At 37.1% G+C, this 21,747-nt stretch overlaps 1 protein-coding gene across 1 annotated transcript in view; it reads right to left on the bottom strand.

The window, feature by feature from the left end:
• The window catches only part of FIG4 (FIG4 phosphoinositide 5-phosphatase), a 90,014-nt gene that overhangs the window by 38,690 nt on the left and 29,577 nt on the right, over nt 1-21,747 (bottom strand). Inside the window, exons 7-11 of the mRNA XM_032215332.1 lie at nt 21,294-21,422; nt 18,370-18,470; nt 16,949-17,111; nt 13,864-13,961; nt 676-809 (exon numbers count right to left, since the gene is read on the bottom strand). Of these exons, the coding sequence (XP_032071223.1) occupies nt 676-809; nt 13,864-13,961; nt 16,949-17,111; nt 18,370-18,470; nt 21,294-21,422 (625 nt within the window). The remainder of the gene's footprint in view (nt 1-675; nt 810-13,863; nt 13,962-16,948; nt 17,112-18,369; nt 18,471-21,293; nt 21,423-21,747) is intronic.

Below are 21,747 nucleotides of genomic sequence, written 5' to 3'. Positions count from 1 at the left end.
AGTCAGCTTTGGAATTTGCTACCACAAGATGTGATATAGGCTAATAGCTTGGCTATTATTTCAAAAAAGGCTTGACTCAACTGATGCAGGTTCTGGGGATCAACAGCTATTGATGGCAGTGTGATTGTATTTGAAGGACATCTGTGACTAGACAGGCCAGGGGTTAGATTAGCAGTGCACTGCTAGTGTTCTTTTTTATGTTCCAAAGCTAGAAGATATTTTTTTTCAGTTACACTGGCCAGCATCTGTTAAATTACAGCAGTTTTTAAGGAATCATCTTAAAGAGGTGATCCAAAAAGGTAACATTACCAAATGGGCTAATTCTATTTTACTGTAAGGTTAATACAAGAATCTTACAAGTCTAAAAGTATATTTCTGCCTGTTGCCTTTACAATCCAAGAAAGTAGGGAAGGACCCTTCTGAGAGCTTTACCACATCCACATTCTTTTTGTGGCTGTGGCTCTTGTCTGATTTTTCCCTTGGCTGTGGCTCTTCCCCTTGTCTTCCGAGATATTTCCTTAAACCTTAAAATTAGACAGTGGTTAATTTTTTATGTATATAGTGTACTATAGTTAGCCTAAGTACACAGTTGCTCAAGACATGCTCAATACATGCATATGTGTGTAAGCTATATTTGCTCATATGCTCTATAAACATACTCACAACCTCACGCACCTCTTTGTGTACTTGGCCATATCCCAAGGGATGTATACAATAGCATGTTCAGGAGGTAAAAACTGATTGAGGTAAGTTACAGCAGCAACAAGCTCGTCGCTTAGTATCCTTTCGTGTTTTCTTTTTTCACGTTCCTTTAAAAAAAGCATTAAATGAAAGGGCATATATACTGTACATTAAATAATTTAAGCTCTTAGAGAGGAAAAAAAACGGGACTAAAGCAAACTATATATTAGTAAATACAATGAAGCACTGAAGGATACAAGCAGTTTTTGCATTTTCAAAATGTGGCCAATCTTTAGTCAGGACACTCTTTCAGAAATCTATACCGACACAGAACTAGCAACAAACCTAACTAAACTTTAAAAAGTGAACCTTTGGAGCAAGGATGGGTTCTGGCAGCCACTACTGCTAGTTTGTGGGTACACACATGCGCTATACAATAAAAATTATTCTGCACATGCGCAGAAGCCAAAAACGATGGCGGCACCTATGGCACTACTAGGAGAACAGGTTTGGGATATAGGAGGCCTGGGTCGCTGCCGGTTCCAGCAACCCAGACCGCCAAACCACTACTGGGTCAGCTGAACTGGTCCGAACCAGTAGGAACTGCTTTGGAGCTTTATAAACATGCATCAGATGTATCTGCCCAAACAGGGTATAGCATATGGTACACCACATAACAGCATCCTCAGTTGGGAGCACAGCAGTTCTATTATACTATGGGTTTCTTTTGCCCCCAGTAATTGTCTTTTGTTTCTGTTTTTGTATTGTACTAGATAATACGAGACCCCCATAAGGTAATTTACAGATATTTCCTTTCCTAACTGGAAACACAGAATGACCAAGGGCAAAAAAGCAATGGGAACAGTAGCAACCTCTGACTTTCTGCTGACTTGGCTGCATCTGACCACACTCTGACAGTCAAAAGTGCAGGGGTCCCTAACCCCTGGGCCATGGCCCACTACCAGGCTATTTGGAACCCGAGTGCGTGAGAGGTGGGCCAGGGCATACAGCTTTACTTGGAACTGTGTCACATGAGTTCAGGCCCACCACTTGCACAGTACAGTTCCCCGGCCTCCAGTAGTCTAGGGAAGGACTGGTTGGCTGAATCTCTAGGCATGGCAGTGTAATATCATTGAAGTAATCACAAATTTGCCAAATTACAATCCCATGGGAACCATAGGTCTTAGATTTTGGATGCATATGTTAGCATATTTGCAGTAACTTGTTTCAAAAAGTGATGCCTAAAACTACACAAAGATACGTCCAATTGAATGTTGCAAAATACGCAATATAAAAGCAATCTAACAGTCTAGCTTTCTTTGGGTCTGTTTGAACAAAGGTTAAATAGCCATTTGTCTAGAATGCTTTAATTTGGATTCCTTCATTGCACTTGGATGTTGAACTCAAAAGTTTAAATGAACCTTCTATGATTCTTTAAAACACATTGCCATGTGGCAATGGTGCTGAATAGAAAAAGCATCCTCATATAAGTTGACCAAAGTCTACTTTTCTCCTTAAAACAACATTTATAACAAACTATTCTTTAGTTCTATATTCTAAATGCAAACTCAAAAAACATTTATAAGCAATTAATATAAAAGAATCTAACTAAATTATGGTATATTATAAACTTTAGTTATTATTAATCATAAAACATGGAAAATGTTTTGCCAGGAATATTTTATTATCAGATTTTTAAAAAAATCAGATTTATATTTGTATTTGTCCAATAAAAATGTTCTAGATACTAACTCCTAAAGCTCATGTTGCTCTAATCCTGAAGTTTCATAATAGTGTTAAATTCTTTCCTATGAAAATGATAAATATGCAAATAACAGAAAAAGCTCTTTACTGTTCCCTATTTCCATATCATACTAAATACCAAATCATTGTTTAGAAACCATTTATCTTAAATGATGTCTCTGAGTAAAGCTACATATGCTCTACATCTGATTAAGCAAGTGATTCAAGGTTGGCTCAGATGTCTAGGATAATATCCTCTTCTCCCCACACATAAATGACAAGAAAGTGTTAATGGGGTGTTCTAGTATAGAGCATCTTCAGAAAAGTGCATTTTGAGCCATATTCCAGAAGCCCTGTGAATAACAGCATGCAATGATTCACCTGGCAGTGTCACGTGAGCTTAGATACACATGCCAGCTCTAATTAAATCTAAAAATTTAACAGCCAACAACATTTTGTTACTAGCTGCATCCAATATTTGTTTACCAGTCTCCATCTTAGCTTCTGAAACTGTTATCTCCAACTGGGTGGGGGAGGGGGGAATCTGTTTACATTTTAGCTGATTGATTTACAAAGTCTCAGTCTGCACAATTTTAGAAACACAGAGATACATTCAGAGGTTGACAATGTGGAACAAGGGCCTGGGGCTAAAGACCTTAACCCCACCCGAATTGTATGAATGTTGTGCTTTTAACAATGTATTGTCTTATGTGTTTAACTTGGTTTGTCCTCCCTCCCTTTGAACTGTGAGCCGCCCTGAGTCCCCCCAGGGAAAAGGGCGGCATACAAATAAAATACCTATACCTATACCTATAAATCTTTTTTTTTTAAGTAAAGGTTTCTCCTGTCTAGTCATATCCAATTCTACAGTACTGTTCATCTCCCTTTCCCAGCCAAAGGAGCCAGAGTTCTCTGAAGATGCTTCTGTGGTCACGTGGCCGGCATGACTATACATTGAGATACACGGAATACCATTACCACTTCCCACAGAAGTGGTACCTATTTATTTACTTGCATTTGCATGCTTTTGAACTGCTAGGTTGGCAGAAGCAAGAACGGGAGCTCACCCCCTCACATGGTGCTTGGGCCGCAAATTGCTAACCTTCTTTCTTCCCCTCAGTTAATCTGAAATCTATTACACAGATAATAAAGAAAAATATTGTTATCTGTTTTGTATACTTTAACAACATAAATGGTATAAGTTAGGGTAGAATTGTATGGAGGGGTATCATTTGGATCTGCTCAGTTCTGCTTGCTGAGTGCCCCCCCACCCAACATAGTGAACCAGGTTCTCTTCCTCAGCGCTTTCAATTAATGGAGGCACTCAATTCCTCTGCTTCAATAGACATAACTTCTATGCACACACGTAATGTGCATAGACATTTACTGAATGCCAAGAAAATAGCTATGCTAACACACTGCAGCATCACTGCTTCAGTAGCATTTAGTGGAGTTTCATTGAAGGAGTGCTTCAAATACTGAATGAAAGCAAACATTTGCTTGAAATTTTGTATCTCCTTCTTTACAACACAGAACATTGTTGTTGGACGTACAATTCAGGAATTGAAACAGTATTTTGTATGGTTTGGTTTTGTCCTATTATTGTCACATTTGGCTGACATCAACAGGATTATTATTATGAGTGGATCAACTGCTGTGTGTTAGTGTGTTAACAAAACAAGACAGATGGAAATTATCCCTTGCGCCCAAGAGAGAGTGGGTTTAAAGTAATTGCACTGCATGGGCAGGAAATAAAGGCATAAGAATTTAAAGCTTGATTTCATAATAATAGAACCTATAACCGAGACACAGTTGCAGTTGTCTGGATTGTTTTGTAATAACTTTATTAACTTTTCTACAATAAAGTAGTTCTTACATCCTTGTATGTGTATTGTTCTGTTCACTTACAGAACAAGAGTAATTAAGTGATATGGCAACATTGCAAGACCAGTTAGAATGGCAGATGGAACCGTTGAAGAAGTCCCCATGTCTTTGCTGCTTCCCAGAGTGTGTGTTCCTCTGTTCATATCTTCCAATGAACCAGATATTTCAGTCTGGCCCTCCAATCTCAAGAACCCAAGAGTTTTCATCGCAAATTCACTCTCCCTATAATTGATACTGAGAAGATTGGACAGAGTGTAAGGGGAAAAGAATATATTAAAAATCAGGAAGTTATGAAAGGGTGAAAACGGGGTTGATTTGTGCTAATCAAGGGAACAGGCCGATAAATTTGGTTTCTTGGAAAAGCATCTGTAAGGTAAGAACTAAGTAGAAAGCCCTAATAGCAATGAGAACTGTTCTTGATTGTGATGATCAGCAGTACATTTCTTTGAAGTTTTCGGGGAAAATCCAACTGATTGCCTGAAATTCCTAGAGAAAATGTAAGGCATCAGATACAAAAAGGATAAGGCACAAGATGCCAACATGTTGTTGGTAACTAAATAAGGTTTGAATGGTCATTTGTGAACTTAGTCATCTGCAATACATCAGGCCATTCATCTTGCTGGTAATTTTCATAGAAATGAAGCAATTGCTTTAAGGCAACATGAATCCAACCTGTACTATTGCCAGATTTGGGGCAGAATGTGGTACAATGTTTAAAGTTTTAGTTATAGGAGATAGATTTTCCACCTGCCTCTTGGTTTAGTAACAGACGCATTCAGTTTTAGGCTGGTTTTTTTCTGAGTGTGTTAGAATTAGTCTGCACAACTTAGCAATGCAACATATAAAGACTGCTGTGTCAAAAAAAAACCTTAAATTTATATGTGATAAACTATGAATCAAAGAACCTTTTTGCCAAAGAGAATACTTAAAAATCAAAAAGCTTTACAGATCTTTGATCCTGGCACACAACCACCAAAGTTATGACAAGACAGCTCTGACAGCTCTGACAGCTCTTTTATTCTATGTTTTACAGAACAACCAAATGTTGTTACTCAGATAGACAATCTGAATCATAGCACCATATTGTGGTGGCCAAAACCTGGCTCACCTAAAGCAACCACATTACCTTAAAGCAGGGGTGTAAAACTCAAGGCCTGCAGGCCGGATTAAAACTGCTTAAATCCGGCCCGCAGGGCTGGCCTGGAAATATCAAAGGCCTCTGCCGGCCAAAACGGGCCACAGGCCCCACGCAGCCCGTTTTCGGCTGGCAGAGTGCTGGAGGAGGACTGGATTACAATTATGTGGCTTCAAGTAAGTGCCTGATCTGGATAGAAAGCAAGAAACATCCTATGTTAATACTACAGTTTAATGCCAGATTTTACATGCTGTAGGTCCATTTTACAATCAACAATCTATAATTGACAGCCATTTCTATTTACTATCCTGGATATTTATCTCTGCTGTTAGATCTTGTATTATCATGTCATTTATGCTATAGCATTTTTATTATTACTTGAATAATAAAAATACAATAGTATAAATAGTTTTTCTGCATGGAAAAGCAATTTAATATTAAACAATGGCGTATAAATTTAGAAACAAAAAGTTTAGTGGAGTATGAAGAATAAATAATAAACATTCCCAGTAACATCTGGTGAAAGAGATAGGAAAATGGTTATAGTAAAGAACTGTGGAAAGAAAGAAGAGAAGGGGAGAAAATGCTTCTTGAGCCTGTGTCAAACAGTCACCATGGCCCCGGCCACTATGACCACGCCTAACCCTGACCACCACCACACCGGCCCTCTGAGGTCAAACATAACCCTGATGCGGTTCTCAATGAAATCAACTTTAACATCCCTACTTTAAAGATATAACATAATTTGATTAAGTATGCAAATAACTACAACGTACGCCAGGCTCCCAACAAAACACTGGCAGCTTGCTGAGTAGACCTGAGCAAAAGCAGAACCATAGCTTATATACCTTCAACCCACTACATTTCAAAGACAAGACCCCCACCCCAAAAAAAGGCAGACACTGTTCAAATGATACTGCATGACAGTGGAATGGTTTTAATAAACCCAACTGAGTGTCATTATTTATCCCTCTCTAGGTTAGCATACTAACTATACTATCTTTGAGACATAGTCAGGGAATATAAACCATTTGATTTACTGAGCCCCTTGTTCCTGCCTGATTCCTCCCTCTGTTGCCTAACTCAGGGTCAATGCGGCTTGCTGTGAATGTTTCCTTATAAGAGCACTTTAAGCAATTCATATGACTTAGAGGGAGAGGAGCTCATGGATTTGGTACTGAATGTAGCTCACATGTGTATGCTGGATAATATCTTACAGATACTCTTCAATTTACAACAGTTCATCTAGTCACCGTTTAAAGTTACAATGGCACTGAAAAAAGTGACTTATGACAGTTTTTCACTTACAACCATTGCAGTATCCCCATGGTCATGTGATTAAAAATCGGCCGGTTGGCAACTGACTCATATTTATGACATTCGCAGTATCCTGGGATCACATGATCACCTTTTCCAAAATTCTGACAAGCAAGTCAAAGTGGAAGCCAGAATTACTTAACATCTGTGGTACAAATTTACAACTGTGTTACAACTGCAGTGATTCACTTAACAACTGAGGCTAAAAAGGTCATAACATGGGGCACAATTACAACTGTCTAGCTTAGCAACAGAAATGTTGGGCTCAATTGTAATAGTAATTGTAATTCAAGGATTACCTGTACTGGCCCAGCTCAGCCTACAACTCTGGCATTCTCTGGAGAGTTGTTCCTAAATATTAAGGAGATCTCTTTCTGTTTAGCCTCTGTGAACAAAACAAGCCATATAGCTACTATATGCTGAGTTTTACAGAGGCTATCATCACTAGTTATGTTTTACCACAAACAACAGACTCTTAACTAACATTTTTATTGTAGATGGAAATTTTGTTGTTTTTCTTAAAGTGTTTTTTATTTGACTTTTTCCAAACATTAAAATCACAATTACACTTTTACAGCTTTCCGTTATCGGTATTTCTTTTTTCTGATTTCGGATTTTCCATTTTCCATTCTATTATCTTATATTCTTCTTTGTTTCATACTTTCTCATTTTTACAGTATATACATCTATATACAATATTTCCATCTCTATTGCTTTCCAAGTATATGCCATCTCTCTTCATTGTGTTTACTATGTGCTCCTTATGCATTGATTTTACATCTCTTTTCAAGCCAGTTATACTGGCTCAAAAATTTTGTTTCATTTGCTACTTTCTGATTTCCCAGCAATTCTCCAGAACGAGTTTTTGATTATTTTACTCTTATTTGGCATGTCCTTCCTTTCTTCTCTGTTTCTAAAAAGCTACAATAGAAAGCACTTTGGGCTGAATCCAAGCTTTCCTCTACCAATAATAGGGACATTTGAAGTCATATGTGAATTACTACTCAGATGTGCTGAGGGGGAGTGAAGTTGGGATGTGACCTACTTTTGTGAAGGACCTGCTGATATCCAGAGGCAGCTTCACCTCACCCAGGTTCTTAGCTAAGAAAAGCACACACTAACAGAAAGTGAAGAGGAGTGTAGGAGAAAAGGAGATAAGCAAATGTACAGATAGGGAAGTGGAGGTAACCTCTGGAGATTGGCAGCTATTATAAGCAAGCAAGAAGGCTACTGGTCAACTGCCAGGACCACTAACTATGGTGACGAGGATATTCTAGTGGGAGTCCAACATGGAGCTTTATCTGGAGCTGAGCAGCAACTAGAAAAGGAGTAACCACACTGAAATAGTACCCCATTTTAAGTAATATAAAAACTTTTTGGGGGGAAAACCCAAAGGTTGATGCTACTTTAAAGACTTTGAGACTTTTGTTTGAACTGAGTATTAATAGACTGAATATAAAGAGCCTGAGTATTAAAGACATAGTTACGTGTCAACATCACTTTGCAAAGTCCTAGAAGGATGGAATTGACTCAGAGCACTGGCCTATTATTAGGGAAGGTGTGGGCTGGAATAAAATATTTGGTATGCTGTGTTGTGCTCAGTCCTTGGAGAGCAAAGAACCCTCATAGATATCTTAACATCTCTTACTTTCAATGTTGGCTTTAAGCATGCTCTGCCTACCCATGACTATATTACCTAGAAAACATGTTTATCTAGTTAGCTATTAATATAAGCAATGATATACTAAGTAAAGCTGCACATATGCTGTGTACTCAGTAATTTTATCTGTAATATCAACAATCCCATGAGGGATTCTAGGATACCAAAAAAGCAACAATTGACACAGATCATAAAATCACTTCACATCTTCTCCACTTCTGTCCTCTCAGAGGAGAACTTCTCTTCGTAATAAATAGCTGATACACTCCCTTCAATTCCCCAAGCTTCTATAGGAAGCTTGGATATCTGCTTGAGGTTTTTTAGACATCCTTTAGATACTTCAGAACACTTCACTATTAAAGTATTTTTGTCTACATGCTTTCTTTGCCCCCTCAAAATGTACAAAGGAAGATAATGATGATTATCACTTATATGTACACAGAGAGTTTATGCACTTGAGACAAATACCTTGTGTGTATCCACTTGGCCAATAAAGAATTCTAATTCTAATAATAATTTGGAAAATTGGGGATTATTAGAAAGTGCAGGTTATTTAACAGTATTAAGTATTTAGTATTTAAGTATTTAATAAATTTATAGACTGCCCAATCCCGAAGGACTCCAGGCGGCTTACAGAAATACATTTCCAAAAATAAAGAATTAAAAATAACAGAATGACTTGTTACTAGGGTGGTATCTTACGAAGTTAGTCTCTTTTCTATATCACAATTTTTATGTCACTGGGTTTGATCTTAAGGCCTATGAACAACGGCAGCTAAAATATTTGCCTCAATTCAGATTATAAGCTTTTTGGCTCTGAAGGACCTCACATCATGTACCTGTGTAACTTGGTAGTACAGTGTTTAGACATAACAACACCAATCTTTTTCCCTGGCTCAGCCACTAGTAAGGCTGACAGGGTGTAAGCAAGAATAGCATTCAAATACTCCTACGGGATATGTATATTCTGTCAGATAAATGGCTTTTTGGAATGTCAAATAAGATCTTGAGCAGCTGTTCTGTAAGAAACTTGCAACAAAGCAAGTGAAAATAAATTAACTATTTACTTCATTTTTCCCCACTGTGTCATTCTCACTGAGTAATTTATGTTCTAAAGTGATCAAAGGGACAGCCTGTTAATTAATGTGGGTGAGAAAAAAAATAAAAAAAATTGCATGCCTAAGTTTTCTCTTCAGTGGTTGCTGACGAAGAGTTAGGAGAGTTACTTACTAATGAAACAGTTTTAGATACAGTTTTGCTTCAAGTGTTGACAGAGTTAGAATAGACTGCAATTCTTGCTCTATAACATTATTTTTGATATTAAAATTATGTCAATTCAGTTCTAGTACGTTTATAAAATGTAATATATAGAAATGTAAAATATTGCCATAATACAGTGGTTTAAAATAAGTTACATTAATAATGTATTAATGCTAATTCTATTAGAATGAAAGTTTAAGGCATGGCAGTTGAAAGTTGAATGGTGCAACATTCTTATAGTGGTAACTTGCAAAAGATCTCCCTAAGGACAGAGGAGCCACAAGTTTGGACCAGAGCAAACTCTCTGAGTAGAATCTCACCTGACATCTCCAGATAGGGCTCAGAAAAACACCTAGCCAATCAACATAGACAATATTGAACTTTGGATTGATGATTCATTGATATCATGTCACAATGTACACTCAACACCACTGTTATCATTCCCTCATCCTTCAGTATAGAATAGCAGTTTAGCCTCATGTTAAAATCATAAACTAAGATCAACCTTTACAAACTAAGATTTGGAACTGGGCAAGTAAATCAACTATGAAAATTATGATTTTATAATACAACTAGCTGATAACCTGGTGTTGTCCAGGTATTGATTTATAAGGGAGAAATGTCCAGACCAAATGTAATTTCTAATGTTGGATTTTCTCCCTTACCAGAGTGAGCCCACTTATGGAGTACTGGGAAGCCATTACCATGGCAACTCCACTGTGCTGTACAGTAGAAGCCATTTTGCGGCAGTACAGTAGAAGCCATTTGAAGGCACAACAAGTTGTATCCTAACAGAACACACATCCCGAGGAGTGTTAGGGGTGTCTTACCCTCACGGTATTTGTTTCCAGAGAGTAAGCCATCTGTGTACCAAGTTTGGTTGAAATTGCTTGAGTCGCTCCAGAGTTATGCTGGAGAACACACACACACATACACAGGTGAAATTCGAAAAATTAGAACACTGTGCAAAAGTTCATTTATTTCAGTAATGCAACTTAAAAGGTGAAACTAATATATGAGATAGACTCATTATATGCAAAGCAAGATAGTTCAAGCCATGATTTGTCATAATTGTGATGATTATGCCTTACAGCTCATAAAACCCCAAATCCACAATCTCAGAAAATTAGAATATTACATGCAATCAATAAAACAAGGATTGTACATATAACAATATCGGACCTCTGAAAAGTATAAGTGTGCATATGTACTCAATACTTGGTTTGGGCCCCTTTTTCAGCAATTACTGCCTCAATGCGGCGTGGCATGGAAGCTATCAGCCTGTGGCACTGCTGGGGTGTTACGGAAGACCAGGATGCTTTAATAGCGGCCTTCAGTTCTTCTGCATTGTTCGGTCTCATGTCTCTCATCTTTGTCTTGGCAATGCCCCATAGATTCTCTATGGGGTTCAGGTCAGGCGAGGTTGCTGGCCAATCAAGCACAGTAATCTCACGGTCATTGAACCAGGTTTTGATGCTTTTGGCAGTGTGGGCAGGTGCCAAGTCCTGCTGGAAAATGAAGTCAGCATCCCCATAAAGCTGGTCTGTGGAAGGAAGCATGAAGTGCTCCAAAATCTCCTGGTAGATGGCTGCATTGATCCTGGACTTAATGAAGCAAAGTGGGCCAAAGTGGACCAGCAGATGACATGGCTCCCCAAATCAACACAGACTGTGGAAACTTCACACTGGACTTCATGCATCTTGCAGTGTGTGCCTCTCCATTCTTCCTCCATACTCTGGGTCCTTTGTTTCCAAATGAGATGCAAAAGTTGCTCTCATCAGAAAAGAGAACTTTGGACTTCTGAGCAACAGACCAGGTCTATTTTTCTTTAGCCCAGGTAAGACGCTTCTGACGTTGTTTGTTGTTCAGGAGCGGCTTGACAAGAGGAATACGACATTTGAAGCCCATGTCCAGGATCCGTCTGTGTGTGGTGGTTCTTGATGCACTGACTCCAGCCTCAGTCCACTGCTTGTGAAAGTCCCCAACACTTTTGAATGGCCTTTTCCTGACAATCCTCTCCAGGCTGCGGTCATCCCTGCTGCTTGTGCACCTTTTTCTTCCACCTTTTCCCCTTCCACATAACTTTCTATTAATGTGCTTTGATACAGCACTTTGGGAACATCAAACTTCTTTTGCAATTACCTTTTGAGGCTTTCCCTCCTTATGGAGGGTGTCAATTATGGTTTTCTGCACAACTGTCCAGTCAGCAGTCTTTCCCATGATTGTGATTCCTACTGAACCAGACGGAGAGACCATTTAAAGGCTCAGGAACCCTTTGCAGGTGTTATGGCTTAATTAGCTGATTAGAGTGGGACACTTTGAGCCTAGAATATTGCACCTTTTCACAATATTCTAATTTTCTGAGATTATGGATTTGGAATTTTCATGAGCTATAAGCCATAATCATCACAATTATGACAAATCACGGCTTGAACTATCTTGCTTTACATATAATGAGTCTATCTCATGTATTAGTTTCACCTTTTAAGTTGCATTACTGAAATAAATGAACTTTTGCACGATATTCTAATTTTTTGAGTTGCACCTGTATATGGATATGTGTGTGTGTGTGTGTGTGTGTGTGCCTGTGTGTGTGTCTCTGTGTGTGTACCTTCTTTTGATCACTAGTGAAAACTTTCAATTTTCTCTTCTAACATAGAAGAAATAAAAGAAGCATTCCAACTTGAGAACCTCTATAGATTTTTCCCTTAATGAGAAATTATTGCTTATTATCAAGTTCAATTTTAACGAGTTCATGGCAACTTTTAAAAACTTTGCTTGGTGTTAATATTTTTTTCTCTACTCAATTCATACTGAAGAACTAAAAATGTTTCTTCCCTTAATCTATATCTCCAAAGAGTGGGATAATAAGGGTTAATCTCAAAACTGATTTTGTCATTGGTTTTTTCACTCTAACTCTGCATGCTTCCTCTGAGATATCTCCTTTCCTCACAGCAGTACCTAGAAAGATATACATCCATGTATCATTTGCTAAACTCTTCTGAAATTGGTATGTAGGATACAGAGGTGGGTTCATACTGGTTCGGGCAAACAGGTAGTGGTATGGGGGCCTGGGTTGCTGGAACTGGCAGCGACCCAAGCCTGCCACGCCTCCAAACCACCTTGTTTTGAGTTCTGTGCATGAGCAGAATGATTTTAATTGAACTGCACATGCGTGTGCAGTGCGCATCCAGCGTGCAAACAAGCAAACCAGCAGTAAATCCAGCCACAAACCACCCCTGGTAGGATATATACAGAAGTGAGTATACTCCCTCACATTTTTGTTGTCAACAGTTTAGACATTAATGAGTTATTTTGAGGGGACAGCATATTTACACTGTTATACAAGCTGTATACTCACTACTTTACATTATAGCCAAGTGTTATTTCTTCAGTGTTGTCACATGAAAAAATATACTTAAATATTTACAAAATATGAGAGGTGTACTCACCTCTGTGATATACTGTACATATGCTAACTGTAGATTCTTAAGAAATCTATTCCTTGCAAAGTATTTAGAAGAAACAAAATTTATTATAAGAACAGATTCTATCCTCTGGCACATTTAGAAACATTCAGGAATTACATTTTAAAATGTATTAATGTTCTCAGTTTCCACATATGCAAAGACATAGCAGAAATCATTAAGATGACAGAAATTCTTGATCACATAAAACACACTGCACTAAATAATTTAAAACTCTTTATCAAAAGGAATAATTGATTTTACTCACTGACAAGTTACAATTTAAAAAATAGCACTGTGAAACAGCTCTGAGGACTTGTCTCTGAAATGCCAAATAATTTTTGTAGCAGCTTTCCACGGAAATGCTACATGGATTGGAAAATAAAAGTAAATACAAGTCTCCCTACACAGGGTAGTAACAATAATATCTTCATTAAATACAGCTTATAGTCAGCATTAAAAATGTTCAAAGAGATTAATATAGTGACTAATTAGAATGTACTAAAAATATTAGTCATAAAGCAAAAATGTTTCACAAAATCATCAAGACTTACCCAAAAATAAAACAGGAAAATGATCCCAAGTACATTATCTCTGAATGGTTTAATAAGATATTTAATTTATCTTGATTTTTCCGAATGACAAGATCTTGGTCTTTATGGTCTCTCTCCAAGAGCTGACAACATTTAGGAATCAACACAAGCAAAAATGTTTACCTTGACAAGGTTCAAAATGATGATCGGAGAGCCAAATCTCTGAAGCATTTGATCAAAGTGAAGAGCAGCTACATGAGCAAATGGGTCTGCCTGATCCACTAGAAAAACAGCAATTCATATTAAATGAACAGAGTCCTAGGCTCTTATTTGGTTTTAATATGCTATACTTTTCATATTTAGCAATCCTCATTGAAACTACAAAGTAGATGGAAAGCCATGGGGATCTATGACAATTTACCATGGCCAACTCGCCATAGTCTACTTGCCATGGCCAACTCACAGCAGGACAACTTGCCATGGCCATCTCACCACAGGACGATTCACTGCCAGACAAGAGTTACACTAATACAAAGAAAAGGTGAAATAGAATCATGAAAAAGGATGCAAAAGGAGGGACAGAATGAAATGTAAATGGCAAAAATTAAAATATTTTTTATTTATTTTAAATAATTAAATAGAATTGTTAAATTGTTCTGCAGCAAGTTGACCCATGGTGAGTTGGCCATGGTGAATTGTCCTGAAGCGAGTTCGCCATGATGAGTTGACTGCAGCGAGTTGGCCATGGTGAGTTGGCCCATTCCCAAGCCAGGGAGCTTATTTTTAGAAGAGATGATATTGTTTTCGTCTTATGTATTTTTTAATAAAATTTCCCCCCACGCACACGAACTGCTTATATTATTATGCAAAGTACTCTTATGAAATGATAACATACACATACAAAATAATAAGATGAACAATAATCTTAAAAAAGGGTACTGAGATGCATATTGAACAAATACTTCCAACAACTCACTTGGCTCTCAGTGATGGAATACAATATTTGAAAGAATTCAGTGTAGAAGGGCACCAGGGGTGGGTTGCTACTGGCATTACTGCCGGTTTGGCGTGCAAAAAATGTTGCTCCGTGCGTGTGCACATTTGCAGCTAAAAATGTCTATGCATGTGCACATTAGAATAGGAAACAAAAATTACAATTTTGCAATGAAGATTGTTATGCGCATGCGCAGAACCGAAAATTAAGATGGTGACGACAACAATAGAACCTGTTTGGGGGCATGGCAGGCCGAGTTACTACCTATTCGGCCGAACCAGTCCAAACCAGTAGGAACCTACCTCTGAAGGGCACTCTGGTTTCATATCTATTTTGGCCACACAGAAGTATATATAAAATCATAGGTTCTGAATTAGCTCTAATTAGATGAATGAGCATGACCTTGTAACAGAAACAGAATTTCCACAACACCATGATTTTATCTGCTGCATTTATATTTTGTTGTTTCTCCTGGAGTTCAGAATGGTATGTATGCAGTACTGACCCTTTCAATTTTACCTAATAACTTAATGATCTTATCAAGAAAAAATCTGAACAAATAATGGATTGCAGTTATTATCGCTTTGATGGTAGAACAGCTTGATCCACTCTCATATCAAAGTGCAACCAGCAGAGGTACAATTTCCAATGATTTTTTCTTCTTTCTGCAGCTTCCTATACCACTTATGTTGTTCAAAAAGCTTAAACAACTGGGCAGTGTAGATGGGATAAAAGGAAAAAAGAGGTTTTTTTTTCTTATTTTCAGTATCTGAAGTTTTACTGGATCAATGAAGGGAGACTGCTTGTATACAATTGCCTTTTTACTTTCTTTTTTGATGAATTTTAAAACACACAACGTGTCATATATTTTATTCCCTGGCTCCATCTTACATAACTAGTTGAAATAGGCGAAACAAATCCATAATTCAATAACACAATATTACTTATCTTTTCTATTTGTGAGTCAAAAAAGACAACAAAGCAGCAATAGTTTCATGTCTTTTAAGTGTCCAATATGTCTTTTTAAGTTCTTTTTCTGTTAACAAGCAGCATACAGGAAGAAGCAGGAAACACTATTTTTTCTATGTAATAGGTAATAAAAATAAGTATATGCTTTTTAATAGCTAGTTAACTAAATAATATACTATTGAATTTCTTAAAAAAACCTGTCATAGCTCTGTTGATCAAACATTACACCCAGCCCTGCAGTGGGTAATATTTATTACAGGTAGTCCTCAATTTACAATTGTAATGAAGCCTGCCCATTATAGTTAAGTGAAGCATCACACCTAATGACCCCTCCAATTCAATTATTAAATGAGCATGTGGGTTGTTAAGTGTAGCACCAGGGGTGGGAGAGGCCCTTAGAAGCAGGGGGGCAGGATTGCCTGCCAAGGGCCTCTCAATGACTCCTCCATCCCTGAGGCACCCAGTGCTCTATTTCTTGTACCTCAGGGCTCCCCAGGCTTTGACCTGCTTGCATGTGATGCAATGCAATGTGAAGCTCAGCTTTCTTGTAGAAGCTACCAAACTCAGGGCAACTGTGTGCCATTCTCCTACTAAGAAGTAGTTCTTTTGAGATTGTAGAGGGCCGTATTTTAAGGAGGCTCCACGCACTCCACAAACAAACAGAACTTCCTTAAAAATCAGAGCCCCTCTTGTGAGAGGTACTACTTGCTAGGAGAATAGCACAAGGATGCTATGAGGCCAACAGCCATTTTAAGAAAGATGAGTCTCATATTGCATCTAATTCATATATTTATTTTGAAAGAATAACCTTTCCCTCACTATCTACCTACACAAGCTCTGTCCCTTGCCTCCAGAAATTGTGAATGACCCAACACTGGAAGTCTTTAAAAAGATGTTGGATAGCCATTTGTCTGAAACGGTATAGGGTTTCCTGCCTAGGCAGGGGGTTGGACTAGAAGACCTCCAAGGTCCCTTCCAACTCTGCTATTGTATTGTAAAGAAGAAAGAGGTATGATAAAAGTGTGGGTATGAGGAAGAAAATTTGTCTATGTATTGAAATTCCTTAACTATAAAATATTAACAGGATTCATGGCCACTATCCCAGTATGTGGTAGTATTGATTGCACAACCAGAGTATATATTAATGCTATCACTTAGAAAACTTTTACCAGTACAATTGTCAATTAACTATGACTGGACAAAATATTATTTCTCCATCCTGAAACTACAGCTGGAAGCACAAGAATCAGTAATTTACCAGCACATAATCTGCACACAATCTACAAATCAATATTTTGTACGTACGTGTAATTGGTGGCTTAGGCATCATAGTCGATATGTCTTGAGACCAATACAGAGGGACTGAACCTCGCACTTGGACGTAAGATGAATAGCTTCCGGCAGAAAATGACATTACTGAAGCATCATAAAGTATTTGCTCAGTTTCTACTTCATTGGCTACATCTCCCTGCATGAAAAAAGCAGTAACTTTATACTTCACATTATCAACAAACGTCCTCTTCAAACATCTCATCACTCAATTGTCAGCGTAGTTTTCATTTTAGCATAGCAAAAGCAATGATTGATTACGATTCGTGGCAATAAATAAGATTATTTGGAAAAATGTCTCACTAATTTCATTTTGCTCTCATCTACACTGAAATTGTAGTTTTTCCTTCTGTTCCTAAATCTACAATTACTCCAAACCAGATATCATGGCTACAGGAGAACACTGTGCTTCAGAAGTATCTAACTATGCATCCCCCAGTGTGGTCTCCTGAAAAGAATTCTGTTGTGCAACTAGAAATAAAAAATCACTTCGCTATACAATAAACTAATATTGATGGAGTGAAGCAGATGATCATGATATTAAATATAGCTCTACTTAAATTCTATATTCATATGGTTGATTCAGAAGTACCATTGTACTGATGGATACATTATCCCAAATAACATACATTCTTAATATCTACAATTCTTAGATATTATTCACATTTGCTTGGCATTCGATTATCTGAAGTGTCCATGGGCAGAAGAGAGAAGAAAAGACTGAAGGGTGTTACCATTAGAACAGAGATAGCCCCACAGGAGATAAAAAATACCATACTATAATTACAGATCTCCAAAACTTGGTGGGGGGAGAGCCCTTGCATCTTAATGCATATTTAAGAAATCTGCTTGTGTAAATGAGTATCAATATATTCCCAGACATTACAAAAAAAGGTCAAGGAGTTTTGAATAAATTCCTAGATTTGCAACCCAATTAAACAGTTTGACTTTGATGTTCCTGTGGATTTATGATAAAAATATAAATTCTACTAACTTGTCAGTGTTTTGCCAGAGAAATTTTAAATCTGAAACGCATAAATGAACATTTCTCTGGGCACACAAAAACTGAAATCATAAAATTGCAACACACATAAGTATATTGAAAAGCCTGGAATCCCTGCATCTAACAATAACAGAAGCAGAGATTTTGTAATTTTATTTAAGGTGATTGATCATATTAACAAAACAAGTGAAGTATAAACTAGAGCTTGTCTTGGCCCTCATGATATACACTTTCCCAAAATAAGAAAAAATATGTTTTAGAATTTTTTTTAAAAAATTGCCTAAATGGCAAAACACAATTACCACCAACACCAAGCCTGCAGAGTGGGAGCAAAGTACATTTCATGCAACATTTTCATACAACAATGAAAAAAAATCTCTATTGTATGTATTACCTCACAGTTTGCTCCTCTCTTTAAAAACCGTGTTCCAGCAAATTTACTTGATCTTCTAGCTATCAAAGTGACATACACTGGACGACCATAAATAAGCAGTTCTTGGAATCCAAGATAAGGTTTATAAATATATGTCATTCACTATCCCACATTCTTTTTTTAACTTCCTTTTAGTCCTGGCATATACATAAATGCAGAGCAAGCACGTCGTTCCCATTTTTTAAAAAAAGAATGTTCCTTTAGTCTAGCAACATGACATTTTAATCTTTCAAACTACCCTAAACAAAATACAAGAAAGGCAGAAATTCTATTTTAGAATTGAATGCAAAAATATCAGGCACTGCTGTTCAAATTGTATGTTTTGTGCATCCCTTGGTGAACATAGGTTAAGATAATCTCGGCATGATACAAAATTAAATGTTGTATCTTTTGGGAAATCTGAAGTACATTCAACCATTTCAAGATTCAAAATAAGAAAGCAGTGAATACAGCAGGTGCAGAAGCTTGGACACCTTTCCAATTGATTCAGTGTAGCTTTTGAAAAACATAGTAAATATCAATAAGGCCTCCAAATCTGTTACTCATTACTCCTATGGCACAGTCAGACTTTCAGAGCAGTGGTGGGTTCCAGCTCTGGTGCAACCGGTACGGTGCAACGGGGCCAGGCATCCACTACATGCATATGCACAGCATGCACGTAGCGCATGCATGCATACTTACCGCCTGTGATGCTCCAGCTGCTTGGCGGAGCGTCGTGCAGGCGCCGTACGTTTCATGTGTGTGCGCAGAAGCCCCAATCGGCTCAAATACAGGTAAGGAGGGCGGACAGGTGGGCCCTCCGGAGCACAGTACCGGAACGGTACCTGATACTCCAATCAGGCACTGGTACACCTGTACCGGGGCATACTGGTTGTATCCCACCACTGTTTCAGAGATAAATACATACTCTGACTCTTCTAAATCTCTTCTTGTGATTGTTGCTTTTTCTATTTTAATAACCATGGATTCCTTTAAGCAACAATCCAAATATTTGAAAATGAAGGCAATTCACTTGCAAATCAGGTTAAGATTTATTTTAAAAAATGCTAACTATTTTCAATTGGCAATTTCAACTGTGAGAAACACTACTTAAAAAGACCAAATTTTTAAGCTGTTGAATTCAGGACAAGATAATAAACAAATCCCTACTAGAATATCATCTTGCCAACTATTAATCATGAAATGGCTTTATTATGCTGTGAGCTTGTGCAACAGCCACTAGTACAGTAAATATTATGTGGCCAAATAAAAGAAAAGATTGTCCCAAAGGTGCTTTTTCGAAAGGCAACTGGACTTTGTCCTTCCTTGAAGATGTTTCAAGGAAAAACAAAGAACTGAAGAGGCTTCTTGGATGACAAGCAAAACGTCTTCAAGGAAAAACAACATCCAGTGACCTTTCGAAAAAGCACCTTTGGGACAACCATGACCTGGATACCTAAGAATCTCTACAGACAAAAAGAACAGATTCAATTAAATATTAACATGATGGCATTTTTCCTAGTTTTCTGAGCTAGACAATTTTTGTAAGGAAGAGTGGGGAAATGCCAAAAATCAGGATAGAAAGACTAAAAAAGTATAAAATGATGTAGCATTGGTAGTTGATGTCAGCAATACTATCTAAAATATATTCAGGTATTTCTAAGTGTCTGTTGTAAATATAAGCAACATGATGAAATATTTATCATGCTTGGTAAATATGTAAAAAAAAATTAAAATGAACACATTGATCCAAAGGATTTTAAAGAATAATATTCAATTAAAGGCAGACCTTTTTCCTTTAGAATTAATGGACCCAGAGTTAGAAACGAGTCTTGGAAGATTATTTCAATTTATGATCACTGGGCAAAAGCTATTATATGCACAAAGATGGAAATATTTGGCACTATCAGCATGAATAGTTGGTAAAATTGACTGAACCTGCTGAGATATCCAATTTGAATACTTTGATTAGAGAAAGGTCATTATTGACATTCATCAATGACTGCAAACTCTTTACAGACTTTTTATATTAAAAAAGAAAATGATTTTCTGACTTTGGGTTTTGTTGATTAGAAAAAAATAGTCTATAGAAAGAGAAATATGATGTAAGAGAAGGATTGATTAAAACTGTATGCATAACTATCAAGAGAAAGATCAGAAACCATTTCTTATATTTCTGTTCATGTTTGCTGCTCTGTTTTTTTATACCTTTTTTCTTTTTTTCTTTTTTCTCTCTTTCACATTTACTGTCTTTTTCTTTGAATATACTTATTGTATAGGTTAAATCTTTTAATAAAAACAATTTTTTAAAAAAGAAAAGGAAATGCACAAAAATCACACTGCTCCTTCAACTGATTTACAAGTAGAGGAAAATGTATATATGTACTCTGAAATAATAAATAAGGTCTCAATTACTTTGGTATATCCATTTCCATTTTTCGGTTGTATTAAAAATGCATTTAATCATAATTAAGTTTTGTTAGCTATTCTGCTATCTGCTCCAAAAGGAGTATGCTCAATTATTCCATTGCAAGCTAATTTCACAGTGAAGTCCAACACAGTCATTGTGGTAGGAAATGAAGTCTTTATTTGGTCTTTTGTTTCTTCACTGGCAACACTAACCCCATTCATGATTTCTCGTAATAGGCATGCTTAGAATAAGAATTTTCCTTCATTGTGCTTCATTATCTACATGTAGATGAACACTGAAAATTTGTTTTCCAGCTCTTAAGATCTAAGAGGTTCTTTTACAAACTGCTAATTAATTTGTGGGTGAGTTTAATAGCCACATACAAAAGACCTAAGGTAGGACTTTATTGTATGTTACCATGATTCAGTTTTCTTTCTAGAATAGCAATTTGCTGTTACTGTAACAAACATTAATAGAACTAACAGAAGAAGGATACTCGACTGCCCACAAAATCCATGAATAACATACAAAAGCCAGTCTCGATGAACTGCAGTTTTGACAACATCAAGCAATTTCCCATTCCATACATATTTTCGGTAAGGGTCACTGCAAATTCCAAATACACCTGAAAAATTATTGCAAAAACAATAAGAACATTATTTTGAACCTTACATTACATTGATTATTGTCAATTTATACCACACACATGCAGGACCTATTTAGATAAGTATCTGTGTTTATTAACTTGCAATATAACTGGTGAATAAACAAAGGCCAGAGGTTCTGGCCATGCTAAGGATATTATGGAACAGAAACAGAATTTTCATTGTGTTCTCATTGCATAAGATTAGACAGATCAGAACTCCAGAAACATTTTGTTCACTGCTAGTGGAAACAAGATATTTATCTATATTACTTTTTGAACCGATACAGTAGAGTTCTTCCCTTCA

This window comes from Thamnophis elegans, chromosome 4, assembly GCF_009769535.1.
Source record: "Thamnophis elegans isolate rThaEle1 chromosome 4, rThaEle1.pri, whole genome shotgun sequence".
Lineage (NCBI taxonomy): Eukaryota > Metazoa > Chordata > Lepidosauria > Squamata > Colubridae > Thamnophis > Thamnophis elegans.
The sequence above is the reverse complement of the archived record's forward strand: the minus strand, read 5'-3'. Positions and strand labels throughout refer to the sequence as shown.